This window comes from Pantherophis guttatus, chromosome 4 (genome assembly GCF_059756535.1).
Source record: "Pantherophis guttatus breed Tessera chromosome 4, ASM5975653v1, whole genome shotgun sequence".
In the NCBI taxonomy this organism is placed as follows: domain Eukaryota; kingdom Metazoa; phylum Chordata; class Lepidosauria; order Squamata; family Colubridae; genus Pantherophis; species Pantherophis guttatus.
Window position 1 is genome coordinate 131832725 of NC_142066.1, and position 17927 is coordinate 131850651.

General features: G+C 41.7%; 1 protein-coding gene across 19 annotated transcripts in view; it reads right to left on the reverse strand.

Moving 5' to 3' along the window:
• Positions 1-17927, reverse strand: part of MLLT10 (MLLT10 histone lysine methyltransferase DOT1L cofactor) — a 186990-nt gene that overhangs the window by 2141 nt on the left and 166922 nt on the right. For 14 of the 19 annotated variants that reach the window (XM_087892821.1, XM_034402162.3, XM_087892824.1 and 11 more), the window contains 6 exons: positions 15931-16085; positions 14028-14216; positions 13423-13511; positions 12963-13315; positions 11630-11732; positions 57-248 (listed from right to left, as the gene is read on the reverse strand). In XM_087892821.1, the coding sequence (XP_087748947.1) occupies positions 57-248; positions 11630-11732; positions 12963-13315; positions 13423-13511; positions 14028-14216; positions 15931-16085 (1081 nt within the window). The remainder of the gene's footprint in view (positions 1-56; positions 249-11629; positions 11733-12962; positions 13316-13422; positions 13512-14027; positions 14217-15930; positions 16086-17927) is intronic. The other 5 variants (XM_087892828.1, XM_087892818.1, XM_034402163.3 and 2 more) reach the window with 1 other exon arrangement.

A 17927-nucleotide genomic window follows, 5' to 3' on the forward strand; every position in this document is an offset into this window, starting at 1 on the left:
TATAAACAGGAATATTTTTTTCTTTTTTATTACAAACCCAACCTCTATATACTTACAGAGACTTTTGGAGCTGCATTATCCCCATGAACTGCAAGGAATGGGTTAGTAGCAGCTGTGTGAAGTGGAGATGCCTGAGAGACTGCCAGCAAGTTATTAATGGGAATCTGTGTAGCTCCTGAAAGCTGCAGTTGCTGTACTTCAGGTTGATGTTGTTGCACTAGTTGATACAGAAGAGCCTGATGCTGTTCCTTTAGTACAATAGTGGAGGCACATTGTAGTTATTACTTTATAGATTATTTTTCATGCAAGTAGTTAAACATGGATGAAAACTAAACTTTCAAATGGTTCTCACTCAGACAGGATTTATAGCTCTCTCACTGTATCCTGAGGAGTCATTTTTTTTATAGTTTGGAGTACAAAAAAGTGATAATATTATTTCATTATTGCAGGAAAGAAAGCTAAAAATATTCTTCTGAAAGCTCCTCATTGCAGAAGGATTCCATGCCTAATCAGAGATTATACATGGTTGAGCTTGGATATAGAATATTCAGATTCAAATTCATGACCAACTAAGAAGTTCACTGGCCCCAAATCATAATCTCTTACAAGGTTATTGTAAGAACAAAATCTCATTCTAAGCAGACAATTATGAGAGAACAAATGTAACAGCCACAAAAAGGGAATGAAAACAAGCAGCAAACCTCTCACTCATCCTGTGAACTATAAAACAAAAAGAGAAAAAGTTGAAAGGGCAGGGCAGGGCAGGAAAGATTATGCCAGCTGTCTTCTAGTGAAATAACCAATGCAAACATTCAAATTACAACTGATGAATATGCTATGTCAAAAATCAAAATACTGGTGAGATAAGGTATAAGCAAACCTGTTTTTTGGAAAACCATTCTGACAAGATCTTATTGAGGAATTACAGATCTAATAGCTTCTCAAAGAGGTGTGTTCCAAAAGCGTTTTTTTTCCAAAAGGCAGTTCAGTTCATTCTTCAGAACTGAAGATGCTTCTTGAGTGAGAAGTGAAACATTTTCAAAGGGAAAAAAAAAGAAAGTCCAGTTGCCTTTTGGAAAAGCATCTTTGGGACAACCACGACCTGAATGACTGAGAATCTCCATAGACACTCTGGAAGACGTGGGCATGTCTATCCTCCTCTTAGAGAAATTCTGAACAATGCAAATGATTTTTCTTTACACATATTCATCCTTTTTGGATTCAAGATTTAGAAAATGAGTGGGGTGGCCTTTCAACATTTACTGAAATGTTTCCTAACTTTAGTTTCCCAACTAGCTAGCATGCCCAGTAATTCGGGATGAAGAAATTTGTCCTTTAGAAACATATACTGGATAACAGGTTCCTCCTTAATTTATATCAAGAAATGAACAACTGGGCAAGATTCAGTAAACTTGTTGAATTCAAAATGTAATATGATGTATTTTCTTGATCGTGAAGTCCTTTCTATAGGAAAATTGTAGTTAGTTTTCTATCATATTTGCATGGGGAAGGATCAGACATCCAGCAAAACATTAATTCAATCCATTATACATTATACAACATCGTCCTCTGCAGCCAACAAGATTCAAAAATTAAATTGGTCAAAATGGCAGCTGCCATATTTTAAGGCAACATCTGTACTATTTTAAGTGATATTTCACTTTGTTTCTTGAGGACAACAGTGTTCACTGGGAATTCATCCTTCCTTCTTCTAAACTCTCAGTTATAAGCACTATAGAATAGACACTACAAGGATGCACAAATGAAAAGACAGAAAAAGCTCCAAAATTCTCTTTTTAGACAAAATGGGTAATGGCTCTTCCCTGAAGGAATTTATTGGGAATGCTAAGAGTCTAAATACATTTTCAAAAGTATTCCAGTGACGTGGCTTCTAAAATCTAGATTAAGGATGAATCAGAGGGATAATCACCAAGTTGAAAATGATTGGCATGAACTCTGATAGGGAATGAATGAACATGATGTCATCTTAGCAATGACAGTGGACCAAAAATGTGGCCAAATGACTTCAGCAGATGGAAGTTTCTCTGTCTAGGATAAGATAGTGCTGGACACGAAATCACACCAATTTAAATTCAGATGTGAGATCTACCTTGAAGGAACATCTCTGAAGAGGAAAGTTCTGAGAATGAGAATGCAACACATGCAAAAGCTATATATGTTACAAGTCTACAAATATGAGGTGATGGAATTTGATAAGAATATGGAAATAATCAATACTTGCAAAGTTTTGCCTTAGTACATCTTGAACTATTTCAGGAAATACAGGTACAATAATTGTGATTTTGAAAAACTTGGTAAGAAATTATATGTCATAGAAGAATGGGAAAGCATGGAGCCAAAGAATTTGGAGAGATGTGTCCTTCAGAAACAGAATAGGCATAAGGTGATCAGATTTGAGTTAAAGGATCGTTGGTCTTACCTGATACGTTCCTTCTCGTTGAGTGGAGACAGCAGCCAGCGTGGGTAGTGCCCATCCAATCAGCTAGAAGGACTGAGCCTGCCAATAATTCTTAGTCCCGCCTCTGTTGCCGGGCAGGCCAGCTTTGGCGAAGACTGGAAGACAGACTCGGTGTGTGGGACAAAGAAGAAACAAGATAGAGAGACAGAAACATGCCAAGTCCAGCTCAGAGAAAAAAAAGGGGGGGTCTGGCTGCTGTCTCCACTCAACGAGAAGGAACGTATCAGGTAAGACCAACGATCCTTCTCCATTGAGAGTGGAGACAGCAGCCAGCGTGGGACATACCCAAGTTCACTGTCCCGATATTAGGGGGGGATCACACTGGACCGCATTGTCCTCTCCGGCAACAACCCGTTGTAAAACCCGTCGACCAAAAGAGGCTTCGGCCGACGCAAACTGGTCAAGTTTGTAGTGCCGGATGAAAGGGCTAGGAGAAGTCCACGTGGCTGCCCTACAAATTTCTAGCAAGGGAGCCTGTGTAGCCCAAGCTGCCGTCGTAGCTGCACTACGGGTGGAGTGAGCTGTCAAACCTGAAGGACGCGGAAGGGATCTGACGTCATAGGCTGAGGCAATCGTCTGACGAATCCAACGACCGATAGTTGAAGACGAGACTTTACTGCCTTGAGATGTAGGTAAGAATGAGACAAACAGGGACTCCGAACGACGGAAAGGAGCTGTCCTCTTTAGATAAATCCGCAGAGCTCGCCGGACATCAAGGGAGTGCCAACGACGTTCCCGCGGATGGGAAGGCCGGGGGCAGAAATTTGGCAGGACCAACTCTTGAGCCCGATGAAAGACGGAATTCACCTTCGGCACGAATGTCGGGTCCAAACGGAGTACCACTCGGTCTGCGTGGAAAACACAAAGGTCCGAACGAGTAGACAAAGCGGCGAGCTCGGAAATGCGGCGAGCCGAAGTGATGGCCACTAGGAAGGCAACCTTGCAGGTGAGAAGTCTGAGACTGGTAGTCCGAAGTGGCTCGTACGGCGGACTCGTAAGAGATTGCAAGACCAGAGGAAGATCCCAGGTCGGGTAGCGATGCAGAACAGGAGGGCATAAGTTTTTAGCTCCCCGTAGAAAACGTCGGATCAAAGGGTGGTGAGCCAGAGAAGGCAAGGATCCGCAGGTAAGTACTGAGGATAAAGCTGCGATGTGTCGGCGTAGAGTGTTGGGGGAGAGGCCTTGGGAGAGGCCCTTCTGCAAAAACATCAGAATATGTATAATAGACGGTTGTAAGGGCGAGACACCGACCTGATTACACCAGCTGTAGAAACTCCGCCAGGTGGCAGAGTAAATGCGTTCCGTAGAAGGCCGTCGGGAGGATAACAAGGTATGCACAACATCTGCCGGAACTTGAACTTCCCTCAAAGAGCCCCGCTCAACCTCCAAGCGGTTAGATTGAGCCAGGCCGGGTCTGGGTGTATCAGAGCGCCTTGCGAGAGAATATTGTCCGAGAGAGGAATGCGCCACGATGGGGTCACCGATAGGGACACTAGGTCCGCAAACCAGGGTCTCCGAGGCCAATGAGGAGCCACAAGGATCACTTCCGCTCGCTCGGATAGAATCTTGCGTATGACCCTGGGAAGGAGAGCCGTCGGTGGAAAGGCGTACAGAAGGCCCGAAGGCCATGGAGTTCGAAGAGCGTCGACGCCGGCTGCTCGAGGATGAGGGTATCGCGAGAAGAACAGCGGAAGTTGGGAGTTCTCGTGAGTCGCAAACAGGTCGATCACAGGGTGGCCGAAGCGGAGGGACAGCTCCTGGAAGAGGAGCGGGAGGAGGCGCCATTCTGCGTTGTCTATCTGACGGCGACTCAACCAGTCCGCTTGAACGTTCTGAACCCCGGAGATGTGTTCCGCCCGAAGGGAACACAGGTGACGCTCTGACCAGATACCCAACGCGACTGCTAGGGTCAGAAGAGACTTCGATCTGGTGCCCCCCAGTTTGTTCAAATGAGCCTTTGCGGCGACATTGTCCGTGAGAACCAGGACATGAGCTCCGGAGACCAGACTGCGGAACGACTTTAGAGCCAAGAAGACAGCCTTCAGTTCCAGCCAATTGATGGGATGTCGAGCTTCCGAGGGATTCCAAGTCCCTTGAGCCAGATGACCTTGGCAATGAGCTCCCCAGCCCAGGAGACTGGCATCTGTCGTCACCACCACTCTCGCGGGCTCGAGGAAGAAGCAACCTGTTGAGAGAGCGGGGGAGCGCCACCACCGAAGGGATCTTCGTACTGCAGGAGGGAGAGGGATCGGCTTCGATGAAGTGCCTCTGCCGGCCTTCTGCAATGGTAAGAGAAACCATTGGAGTTCCCTGGCGTGCAGTTGAGCCCAGGGAACAATAGCTATCGCTGATATCATCTTACCTAAGAGTTGAGACAAAACATAGGGGGAAACCACCCGACTCCTCTCAACCCGGGAAACCAACTGCCTTAGACTAGTTTGTCTGTCGGGAGAAAGAAAAACTCTACCCTGAACGGAGTCAATCAGGGCACCCAAATGCACTAATCTAGTGGAGGGGGAAAGATGGCTCTTTTCCAAATTAACAGAAAATCCGTGAGTCGCCAATGTCTCAACCGTCAGACGAATATCTAAAACAGCTTGCTGTACAGAGGGGGACAACAAAAGAATATCATCTAAATAACAGAGGAGACGAACTGAACGGATACGGAGTTGAGCCGCCAAGGCAGCCAACACCTTGGTAAAGGTGCGGGGGGCCGAAGAAAGGCCAAATGGTAGAGCCCTATATTGAAAGTGAGCCCCGTTATAACAAAACCTTAAAAACTGTCTATGGGAAGGGAGGATGGGAATATGAAGGTAGGCCTCTGTTAGGTCAATTGAGGAGAGGAGATCGCCCCTCCGAACACCGTCCAGAATTGATTTCAATGATTGCATTTTGAATTTTCGGTACACAACGTATCTGTTTAAACGTTTGAGGTCCAGAATGGGACGCCACCCCCCCGATGACTTAGGGACTAGAAACACCCTTGAATAGAATCCCGAACCCTCCTGACCGGGAGGCACAGGTTGGATCGCCCTGATGGTCAGGAGATGCTGAACCGATGAGTCCATAAGGGACTTCTTGACTGGATTACGAGAAATCGGACAGCGGACAAAGGTGTGAGGGGGGGTGGCAATAAATTCAATAGCCAAGCCGGATCTTAAGGTGGCGTGGACCCACTTGTCCGAGGTGGATTTTTCCCAGATAGCTGAAAAGAGACCCAATCTACCACCGATAGGAGGATCCACAGGGCAATCAGCGACGGCGACGGGCGAAACGACCTCCTCCCCCTCGAAAGGGCCTCTTAAAGTTAAAGGGACGTCCTCTGAATGATCTATCGGAGGAACCCCTCTGTCTGCTGAAAGACCCATCTCTCCTAAAAGTGGGAAAGGTAGGAGAAAAGGAGGACCCCCCATCCGCACCTCTGGAGTAAGAACGAGAAGGGTAGGGTGAGAAACGGGGAGCTCCTCTCCGGAAAACAGCAGCTAAAACCTTCTTTTTGTCCCTGGTTTCTGTGAGAAAAGGATCTAAAGCATCCCTGAAAAGCTTAGTGCCTTTAAAGGGGACCGAAGCCAATCGCCACTTATGTCTGGCGTCTGCCTGCCAGTGACGGAGATACAACAAACGTCTAGCCGTGACTGTCGAAGCTAGAGATTTTGCTGAAAACCTGGCTGCGTGTAGAGTAGAATCAGCTGAGAATTGTAAGGCAGCTACGATTTTATTCAGGTCTTGTCTGATACGAGTATCTCCGGGGGCAAGTTTATCTTGTAACTGACGCAGCCAGAGCAACGTTGTTCGATTAAAGAAGGAAGCTGTAGTGGTAGCTTTAATCGCCCAGGAGGAGCTTAGAAAGGCCTTCTGAAGAACCTGATCAGATCTGCGTTCATCAGGACGGAGACCTTCGTCCGGCTCGCCTGGAACATTGAATTAGGAAGAAGAGCCGCAACCGGGGCATCTACTGAAGGGATTTGAAGAAGAGCCTCCAGATCCGATGAAACTTGAAAATTTCTCTTGTCATTAGCTGAAGGTAGAGGAGCAGAAGCCGGAGATTCCCACTGTCGTTTTACGACGTCCAGAAAGAGAGGAGGGGTAGGAACGGATGTTACAGGCCTAGCTGGTTCAGCGAACATCGGGTCCAGAGGTCCAGAGGAAGACGAGGGGGGTGCTGGATCCGCATTCGGAGAGGATAAACGGGCCGTATTGACAGCTTTGAAGAGCAACGATTTGAACAAGGCTTGAGGAAAAAGACCTGTGAAAGACGGCTGGTCCGGAGGGAGATTCTCATCCTCTGACAGATCAGAATCAGGACCCCCTTCGTCGATGAATACTGAGGGATGGCTGTAATGGGAAGAAGAAGGAGAAGCGGAGCGAACAGAATGCGAACATCCTTCATCACTGCGGCCAGCCGAACAGGGGGAAGTCTCTCTCACCGAACCATGTCGACTGGATAGGCCCGAACGGGCGGCCAAGGACCGTTGAACTGCCGCCTCGATCATTTGTTGTAGTTGATCTGGACGAATGGAGGGATCTAAGGGACGGGCAGGAGCAGGGTCAGATGAAGGAGCCTCCTGTACTATTGCTGAATCAGGTACCGGTTGATGAGCAACTGAGTCAGAACCCCACAAGTTTTCCTCGGAAATAGTCACTGGACAATCTTGAAGGGAAAGCTGGTCAGGAGAAGGTGAATGAACAGCGACTGGAGGTTGATTAGAAGAGGCAGGAGGTTGAACAGTGGGTGGAGACAACTGGGCACATGCTTTGTCACATAACCTGGTCAAAACTCTGTCTCTACGTTTTTCCACTTTAGAAGAAGAGGATGATACATCACGAGAGGAAGACTTGTGGTGAGAACGTGAGGATTGAGATGGTCCAGAATGAGATCTGGAATCTTCCATGGCAGAATGCTGGGTAACAGACGTGGAGTCTGATTGGCCAACTTTACCTGCACTGGCCTTACGGCCGTGCTTAGACTTAGAAAGGGCCTTAGGCATGATAGCCAACGAGATAGAGAAATGTAACCTCCCACGCACAAGACTGAGTCACACTTATCAATTCTGAATGTATAAGAGGGAGCGAGAGGAACTCCACACGAGGAAGCTTCGAATAAACCGCCTCTAATTATTATAATTTAAAGGCCAGAGAGGTCAAATGGGAGCGTAGCAACTCCACGGCCTGGAAGTATGTGGGAGGGGCGAGGGCCTGTAGAAACGCCTTAGTAGGAAGAAATTTAATAAATCTAGCCAATAGACCAATAAATGGCCACAGTCAATGATTGTTATAAAACCAGACACTAACGGGGGCGCGAAAACCCCACCAATCTGCTAAGGGAGGTAGAGTCCCAAACCACAATGGTTGTAACAAAGAAGGGGGCGTGAAGCTCCACAGGGCAGAGTTGAAGGCCTTCGGATCAGTGCCTCTGTAGTAATGAGGAGGGGGAGGGGGGCGCAAAGCCCCTCAGCTGCTTGTGCAGAATGCAGCCAGCAATCCGCTTAAATGTGCTGAATGGCCACGAGGCAACTTTAAATAGCCGCAAATGCCAGTCGCAGTGGCGCAGAGGTGGGGGCGCGAGGCTCCTCAACAAGGGAAAAAGGCCCGTCACCCTTAAACTTTCAAATTAATTTCGCCGCAAAAGGAGCGTTCCGGCGGCAACTGAGGCTAGCAGGCCCTAAATTAGCGCTCTCCCCCCAAACGGCTTGAAATTTAGAAATCCAAAATGGCGGGCGCCATTAATTGAAGCCCGCCGAAACTGCAAGTCACTCAAGGAAGCGAGGAGCGGAATTAAACAGGGAATGCTGAAATTCTAACAGGGAGATTGTCCCTCGAGGATCAGATTGCCGGACAAACAGGATCTTCCTTGAAGGGACGGAGGGGGAGGAATCCCACGCCCCTGGCAAAACCAGGAGAGGCCGATGTTAACGAGGCCTAAATTGTACTCACACAACCTTCAAACCGATGTCAGAACAGTCCAAGTCAGCCGAAAATTCAGATAAAGCCCAAGTCGAATCAGCAGAGAATAGTCAAACAGTCCAAGTCAAGAAAACCGAAGAATTTCCAATAGAAAGAAGATAAAGGAGGTTTTTTAACAGAGAGCAGTCCCACACACCAGCCAGCGCTGAAGGACTGAGCCAAAAAGCTGGCCTGCCCGGCAACAGAGGCGGGACTAAGAATTATTGGCAGGCTCAGTCCTTCTAGCTGATTGGATGGGCACTACCCACGCTGGCTGCTGTCTCCACTCTCAATGGAGAATGGTTTTTCCCAATAAGGGAAAATGTTGGTTTTGACTTTCCCAATAGGTAGGAGTACAGTTCTGCAAAAGTAGGTTTTTAGAGGGACCTAAATATATGTTTCTGAGATCAGATCATGCGCTTGAACAAAAATTGGTAAGGACTGGACAGTATAAATTCAGCAACAGCAGGAACAATAGAAGGATAATTCAAGAAGGCAGGAAATAAAAGCTTTTTCCTATTGCCCTGACTGAAATCTGAAACCACTGAAAAAGTTCTGAATGTTTAATGAGATATGTTAATGGTGGTGCAATAGAGATCTATGTAATCCCTCCAGATTGTGGATAGTTCAATCAACCTTTGGAAAAATGAGATGATCACCAGGCAATTTGGGAGACAACAAGACTACTTAGTAAATGCATGGAAGAGCTAATGGAAATCTATTTCACCAAGGCAAAAAAGTCAAATTCATGCCCATTTCCTCTCAAACACCAGCACTTGTGAAATAGTCTTATAGTCATAAGGCTCAAGGTTGGAAATCTGTGAGAGAAAAAAACATGTCCTGATGAAAAACTCTTAAGGATTTTTGAAGAAATGCTAAAAAGACATTTAAAAAAATTAAAAATAAGGAATGAAATGCTTTCAGTAAAGCAGAAGAACAAAAATGTTAAAAGTTGCGATGACAGAAAACAGATTGAAGGGAATCAATGGGAATTTATGTCTAGGAGCCTCCTATCCGGTTGTTATGGCTAACTACCGTCCTGTCTCCAACCTTCGCTTTATTGCGAAGGTTGTTGAGAGTGTGGTTGCGCAACAGCTCCCGCAGTACCTGGATGAAACCATCTATCTAGACCCGTGCCAGTCCGGCTTCAGGCCTGGGTACAGCACAGAAACGGCATTGGTCGCGTTGGTTGATGATCTCTGGAGGGCTCGGGACAGGGGTTGCTCCTCTGTTCTGGTCCTATTAGATCTCTCAGCGGTTTTTGATACCATCGACCATGGTATTATGCTGCACCGGCTGGAGGGATTGGGGGTGGGAGGCACCGTGTTGCGGTGGTTCTCCTCCTATCTCTCCAACCGGTCGCAGTCTGTGTTGGCAGGGGGGCAGAGGTCGACCTCGAGGCGCTGTGGGGTGCCACAAGGGTCGGTCCTCTCGCCACTCCTGTTCAACATTTATGTGAAGCCGCTGGGTGAGATCATCCATGGATTTGGGGTGCGATGCCATCTGTACGCTGATGACACTCAGCTGTACATCTCCACCCCAAACCACCCCAATGATGCCCTTGAAGTGATGTCCCAGTGTCTGGAGGCCGTGCGGGTCTGGATGGGGAGGAACACGCTTCGACTCAACCCTTCCAAGACCGAGTGGCTGTGGATGCCGGCATCCCGATATAGCCAGCTGGCGCCATCGCTGGCTATTGGGGGCGAGTCATTGACCCCCACAGAGGGGGCTCGCAACTTGGGCGTCCTCCTGGACACACGGCTGTCTTTAGAAGAGCATATGACGGCAGTGGCCAGGGGGGCTTTTTATCAGATTCGCCTGATACGCCAGTTGCGCCCCTTTCTGAGTCGGGATTCCTTATGCACAGTCACTCATGCTCTCATCACTTCTCGCCTGGACTACGCTAACTCTCTCTACATGGGGCTCCCCTTGAGGAGCACCCGGAGGCTCCAACTGGTCCAGAATACGGCCACGCGGGTGATCACGGGAGCGACATGGCGCTCCCATATAACACCTCTCCTGCGCGAGCTGCACTGGCTCTCGGTGGTCTTCCTGGTGTGCTTCAAGTTCTCACCTTTAAAGCGCTCCATGGCTTAGGGCCAGGGTATTTACGAGACTGCCTGCTGCTACCGATAACCTCCCACCAGCCAATACGCTCTCACAGAGAGGGCCTCCTCAGGGTGCCGTCGGTCAAGCAATGTTGGCTGGCAGCCCCCAGGGGGAGGGCCTTCTCTGTGGGATCACTCGTCCTCTGGAACGAGCTACCTCCCAGAATACGGCTGATCCGGATTTCCGCACTTTCCGTAAGGCCCTGAAGACGTTTTTATTTCAGCAAGCCGGCCTGGCCTGAATAGGTTTTAGGGGTTTTTAATTGTATTGCTAGGGGTTTTAAATTGGGGCGGCTGTTTAATTTAATTTATTTTTAATTATTTTAACTTTTATATTGCATGTTATTTTAATTCTCGGCTGTTCACTGCCCTGAGTCCCTTCGGGGAGAAGGGCGGGATATAAATTAAATAAATAAATAAATAAATAAATAAATAAATAAATAAATAAATAAATAAATAAATAAATAAATAAATAAATAAATAAATAAATAAATAAATAAATAAATAAATAAATAAATAAATAAATAAATAAATAAAACAAGTTTGAAAGTCCTAGACAGGTCTGAATGGGACTCTCTGCAGGCAGATAATCCAGATGTGTGGATCAGAAATCACAATGATATATAAATTAATTAATTAATTAATTTCCTGAAATTATTGTTTTTACAAATAACTCAAGGCAGTGAACATATCCAACGTATCTTCCGCCTCTTATTTTTCCTACAACAACCCTATAAATTATTATTGGGCTGAGAGAGAGTGTTACCCTGTTGGCTTTAATGGCTAAGGCAAGACTTGAACTCGTGGTCTCCCATTTTATAGCGTGGTGCCCTAGCCACTAGAGCAAACTGGCTCTCTAGTTAATAGTGTGTACATTCTCTTATTGCTCTTTTATTTTTTGATGCAATAAGCGAAGACATGCCAAATCTTTTAAGGTAGTCATAAGGCCTATGTTTTTTTAATCACATTCTTTCCTGTTTTTTTTTTAAATTGCAGATCCTTGTCTTATCCATGAACATTCAAAGACAGGCTGTAATATCTAAGCATCAACACTTATTCCTGAACATTGAAAATATAATGATAAAATAGAAACACTTACTGATGTGAATTGTTGAGTATTTAGTAAGTGGTGAAATTGTTGCTGTTGTTGATGCAGCAACAGTTGTCTCTGCTGGTCAGGAAGAAATCCAAGTCCAGAGGTTCTACGAAATAACGAAGTGCATTTTACTGAGCAAACATGCTTGAATCATTTCTATAGCCTACTTTCTGAAAAACTAAACCATTTAAAACTAAAATATACACAGATTTATGTGCCTAGGCTGATCATGTATTTCTCTAACCATATGCTCAATTTTGATCTTAAAAGTTTATTTATACAACATTTACGGATGTAACATTAGTAAATAAGTACAACTGAACTAACAAAGTACTTAATATCATTAATATGCTAATAAAATAACTGGTGTATTTAATCATACAAATATTGAAAATCTCATCCACATTTTCAGTGGCATGTTGAACTATGCTGAAGAAGCAATGATGACAGCCACAAATGCCTCTTTAATATTTAAAAAATATAGGGAATTTTTAAATTCCTGTAGTGCAGGAAAACTACCTGAACTATATCTAGTCCTCAATTTATGACCATGCTGGAGTATAGAATTTCAGTCATAAATCTTTATGGTTGTATGTTGAAGGATTGCTGATCAGATTTGGTTTTATGAACTTTTTATGACAGTTGTAAAGCAAACCATGTGGTCATTAACTGAATCCAGCATGTCAAATGGGGTTTCAAACTTCTGCTGGAAAATGGCAAAATATGTTGCAAATTGTGATTGAGATCACAGAAAGGTAGAGTGAGTTGTAAATACGAGCCAGTTGCAAGGCTTAAGATGCAATCATGTGTCTCAGGGGTGTCTCAAACATAAATTTGAGAACCTAGGACCTATATGAGACAGGAATTTTTTGATGATGGTCATCATTCTGTGGAGCATCCTCTTTGATTTTCTACTGTAGACTGATTTATTATGCCTTTATGGTGTTTAATTTGCACAGCATGAATGCATGCAGGGATTGAGACCAAATTGCTAAATTGTTTCAGGAAATAGTCTGACTTTTCTCTTTTCCTACACATATATCACTAATTTTGTATTCTCATAAACATTCTAAGGTAAAATGCGAACTATGAGATAGGAAGGAAGAGTAGAGAATGCAGTTCGGAATGTATGTATGTATGTATGTATTGATTGATTGATTGATTGATTGATTGATTGAACCTATACGCCACCAAATCCAAACATACTTTAGTAAATTACTTGTGTAATGCAGGATGGACATAAAAGAGACAAAAACCTGTAAGCAAATACTTTCATCATTAAGAATATTATATCCAAATATACCTATTTACATATCTACTTGGCAAAAGAATTTACCTGTTACTGAGTGTGGTTGGCAGAGGATGGACTGCATTTGGTGGCACAGCTGTGTGAGCTAGAGGAGAAGGATTCTGTGATATTGTAGCAGAAGTCTGAATTACTCCATTTAAAGCCCCAACGATTCCATTGATTGCCAGCTGGTTACCTGGCAGAGTTCCAATTATTCCACCCACTGTGGGAATGTTGGATGTTACAGTTTGCATTCCACTGGCAAGTGCCCCCACCGTCACACCATTGACCTGTTGAACTCCTCCAACTCCTGGGCCTTGCTGAGCTGGACTTTGCCCAGCAGGTGGTGGAGTGGAAAGAGCAGAGGAACTGCTAGTGCTTTGTCCACTGGAATGTATTTCCTAATAAAAATACAAAGACTCAGCTGTATCAAACTTCACAAAACAGCAAAATAATAGGAAATTAGTATTAACTAATGAGATATGTAAAAGCTATTAAAAAACAGTACCTGATTTAATACAGGGAGGGAGTTGTCAGGTAGAAAACTGCTTCCCAGGTTAGGGCTTTTGCTGCTGTTTAGAGAATCAGAGCTAACAGCTAGATTGACAATTGAAAAACAATTTTAATAAGGTCTTATGCTTTTTGATGCAGAAATTATGTGAAGATATTTAATAAAATCTAAACTTTGAACCTAATAAATCAAGCTATTTATGTCCAAAATTTTTATTGCTGATAATGGATTCAATCACAGCTGGAAGACAAAGTTAAAAAGAAAGCTGTTATTTGAACTGCAGTTTTTATAATATTTAGGTGGGAAATCCCATTACCCATGAATGATTTTTGACATCATAAAGGTATATAAACTGATAATTTAAGTCAATTTCCCTTTGGGTCATCCTCAAAAGTTTAAACATATCTAATATGCATGTGCCTTTCTCTTTGAAAATGTTCTCAGGCTTTATTCATTTTGGAAGACATTTATAGAAGAGAGGAATAATAAAATTATTTTTCCCACAGAGAACATTCATTATTTATTTAGGTAAGAGCCTACAAGCCTTTTAGAAATTGTTGTAAAACTCAATTTAAAAGAGAGACCTACTTTTCTCTACTTACCAGTCTGTGCTGAAAATGTAGGCATTTGATGAGAAGGACTTGGGTTGGTTGCTATTGTTGGGAAAGGAACTGAAAGCTGGGCATTTAAGAGCTGGAGGCGCTCCTTTTTAGCAGTTAGATTTTTAATCTGTTCTTCTAAGTGGCGATTTTCAACTTGAAGCTGGTGTAAAGATTTCAGCATGCCTAAAACTAAACAAAAACATTTTAAAATTCTGAAAGTTGCAGCTAAAAATTGTTTGTGCATCATTCTGTATATGCAATTGGATAGGTACATTATTGTAATTATTTGTTTGCTAATAAATTGCTGGAGAATATTTCTTTGCAATGTAAATTATCTCTATATAAAATATTGAAGAAACAGAAAATATTTCAAAGTTCCTTGAAATTAGCCATGATGAGAATTAAATTGTGTTATTTCTACATAAGACAGACAGACAGACCAGATGTGTGCACCAGATCTGTTCATCCACAAATATATAGCCTAAGATTCCTCCCTTGCTGGAAGTATAGTGCCAATGCCACTATGGAAAGAGCAGTATCTTTATTGGTGTATCAAAAATATTGTGAAATTCTTAAACATCATAATTTTTTAAATTTCTTGTGGAGATATTTAACAATTCAAAGCTTCAGTCCAGAGTCTTTGAAGCACAGGCAATCATTTGCCCTTCTAAAGTTTGTGAACACATTGTACATATGTTTTCTACTTTATTCAATTTGAAATGGTGATTTTTTTTAAAGAAAACAGGCTGGGAGAAAATATCCCTTCTATTAACAAATAGTAACAATATAGTTTCAGAAAAGAAAATAAACCAATGAATCATTATAATCTCAAGACAATTGCTGATGTAAAAAAAACCCCCACAGAATTTCTGTAATCAATGAGAACTTTTTATTGCATTTAAATCAACAGAATCCAGCTGTTTCCAATGTCCATTTAAAGAGGACCCAGCAGGGATCATTAAGGCTCCTGCAGCCCTTGCCCTCTTCCTGCAAATAAAGCACATCCTCAGTCACTTCTATTCTGAAATTTGAATTCTGGATAAAATTTGGAACTTTCCTCAGTTAGCACATAAAGACAGTTTAGCCATTATAGCATCATAAAAGCTGCTTTTAAAATTCTAAATTGTATTTGTTTAACATGACCTTTAGGCCTAGTACAGACACAAGTATAGCAGTGCAGGCACATCTGGTCATTTCCCAAGGATTTAGCTTTTTATCCCTCCTCTTCAAGAATATACAAAGGAACTCTCAGTGTGCCCAAATGAGATGCAATAAGACTTAGCTAAACCTGTCCTCCAGCTATCATGTTTAAAGGATTATCCCTGCATGAATTTCCTCACAATTAGCATTTTTGTCAGGATACCATTCATAAAAACACACAAAGTACACACACACATACACGTGCATACATACCTCTAGATGGCACTTCACTCATGATCGGTAATCAAGAAAATATACTAAAGAAACATTTTGTAAAATAATAAAATAATTTTAAAACAATTCAAATATTTAATGCATTTATATGCATATGTAATCAGATATCACTAGTCATTGAAGATTCAGACAAGCTTTAATTATATCTTTTCAAAATAAATTTATGATCTCATCTTTCATTATCAAATTCTTTCTTATCACCATCCTCCCACTTCAGAATAATTCTGCAGCAAAATTAAAGTAAATGACTAATGTTTTAGGCATGTCTTTACATACCAGGAATGAACAGATGATTAGAATCACATTTTAACATATGGGTACATTCCAGGCATGATGATCATCTTTTACATATAAAATTTACAAATATCAATAATACTTTTCTGATGGATATTAGATTACATAGTAAGGCCATCAATGCATATTGTTAAAAGCAATCAAAAAATTAACCAGGACAGGATAAAAAACTTACTGTCACTGGGAGTTCCTTGTTCTAGCAAGAACTGTTGTCCCTCACTCCACTGCCTCTCCAAAAGTTGTTCTATAGTAGATGGTGTTGGAGGCAAATGTTCTACACTGCTATTTCCAGATTGATCATAACGAATCTGTAAATTGCTTACAGGAGACCTGTAGAAAGGTTATGAATTACACTAAAAGAACAAAGGGAGAGGAGATATATACAATATACACATATCAGTTTTCTTGGCTATTCTTAACTCTTTTAATCAATACTCCTTAAGATACCTATAGGTCTCAGTACCAAAGAGTTTAATGATGAAGTTCCCGCATGTCAATTCTTTTAGGAGAGTTTTGCACTAAAATCAAAACTTCAATTATTTAGGTTAACTAATTTAATATGACATAAATAACTGAAAGTGTACTAATTTTTAGGGTATTTTAATAACACATAAACATAATGAGAAATATGTACATATATAATGAAATTAATTATAATATACTTAGAAAATATCAGATCAAATAAGTACCTTGATAAAATGCTCAGCCCTATGCACAAAGAAAGAGCAAAACTGTCTCTTCCAATTAAATATCTACAGAAGATATAACAAAAAACAGCTATCATGCCCCAGATATCTTCACTAAAAATGAATATTTTTGGTAAGAATTCATCTGACATCACTATATAATTGAATTCATAAATTAATAACAACAGAAAAAGCCCTTTTGGAGTGGAACAGCAGCCATAATGATGTGCAGGAAAGTATTAAATATTTATGTAGCCAATACACTAATTTAGGAAATCATGACCAACATTTAATTTACAGAGGCCTTAACAGGCCTTAACAATTTGGAAAGTTTTATATCCTAAAATGCATAGAAACCAACATTGCAAATTATTTGATGACAATGATTTCAACTAAAATGTCAAATGTGAAGCATTTTATATGTGTTTACAAATATCATTATAGCAGCATGATGTATCAAAATAATCAAATCACAGAACTTATACATAAGTATTTTGAAATTAAATAAATTTAGCAACCCTTTTCTGTTGGTGAATTGTAATTGTTCCCTTGCTTCACTGTAAAAATATATAACATTATTTTCCCATGTTCCCAGTTGTCATTGAAAATACACATATTAATACACACACACACACACACACACACACACACACACACACACACACAGCCAGCACTCCAGGCTTTTTTACACAATAGAAGGTATATACCAAGCAATCGGTGAAGGTGGAGATGGAATAATGAATAAATTATATTCATATATTATACAAATGTACTTAATCATGATTTAATGTTGTAGTATTTGTACCAGAATTATTTCTGCTACTAAAAGGAACCAATCTTTTCTTAGTTTTTAGGATTAAAATTTCAAATAGATCATAAACCTTCACCAGTTGTTGTTGTTTTTTTGTTTTGGCATGCACTCAAATTACAGTGTTAACTAATCATTCTTCTCTTTAATATCAGAATTCACCCAACAGTAAATTGCTCTTCCATATGGTTAATCAACCACATCATCCATGTCTAGGATGATATAATATACTGTATTGAATTATACAATTATTAAATTAAGATAAAAATATTTATGGATGTTACTAGCCAATGACTAGCAAATTACTGACATATTTTCAAAAGGTATTGTATTCTTCAAGCAGTACTGCTACACAACATGATTTGTTGCCCTGAATGCATTGCTGAACACTAGTATAAACTTTATGGAAATACTTATATAGCCACAGATGTATAAGAGATTGCAGTAAAATTAAAATATCTTGGATGCTTGGCTATGTGTATGTATAAAGAAAAAATGACAGAGAACAAATCACCCATACCTACGTATTTCTTGAATAATTCCTCTGAAAAACAGTCTGAGCCTTTGCTGGATTTTTGGTACTAGATTCACTGAAGGTCACTAGCTAGATATAATTCTGACAGCTTTTATATTAAAAGTAGGTGAATATGATTAAAATGAAGAGGACTCTTTGCTATG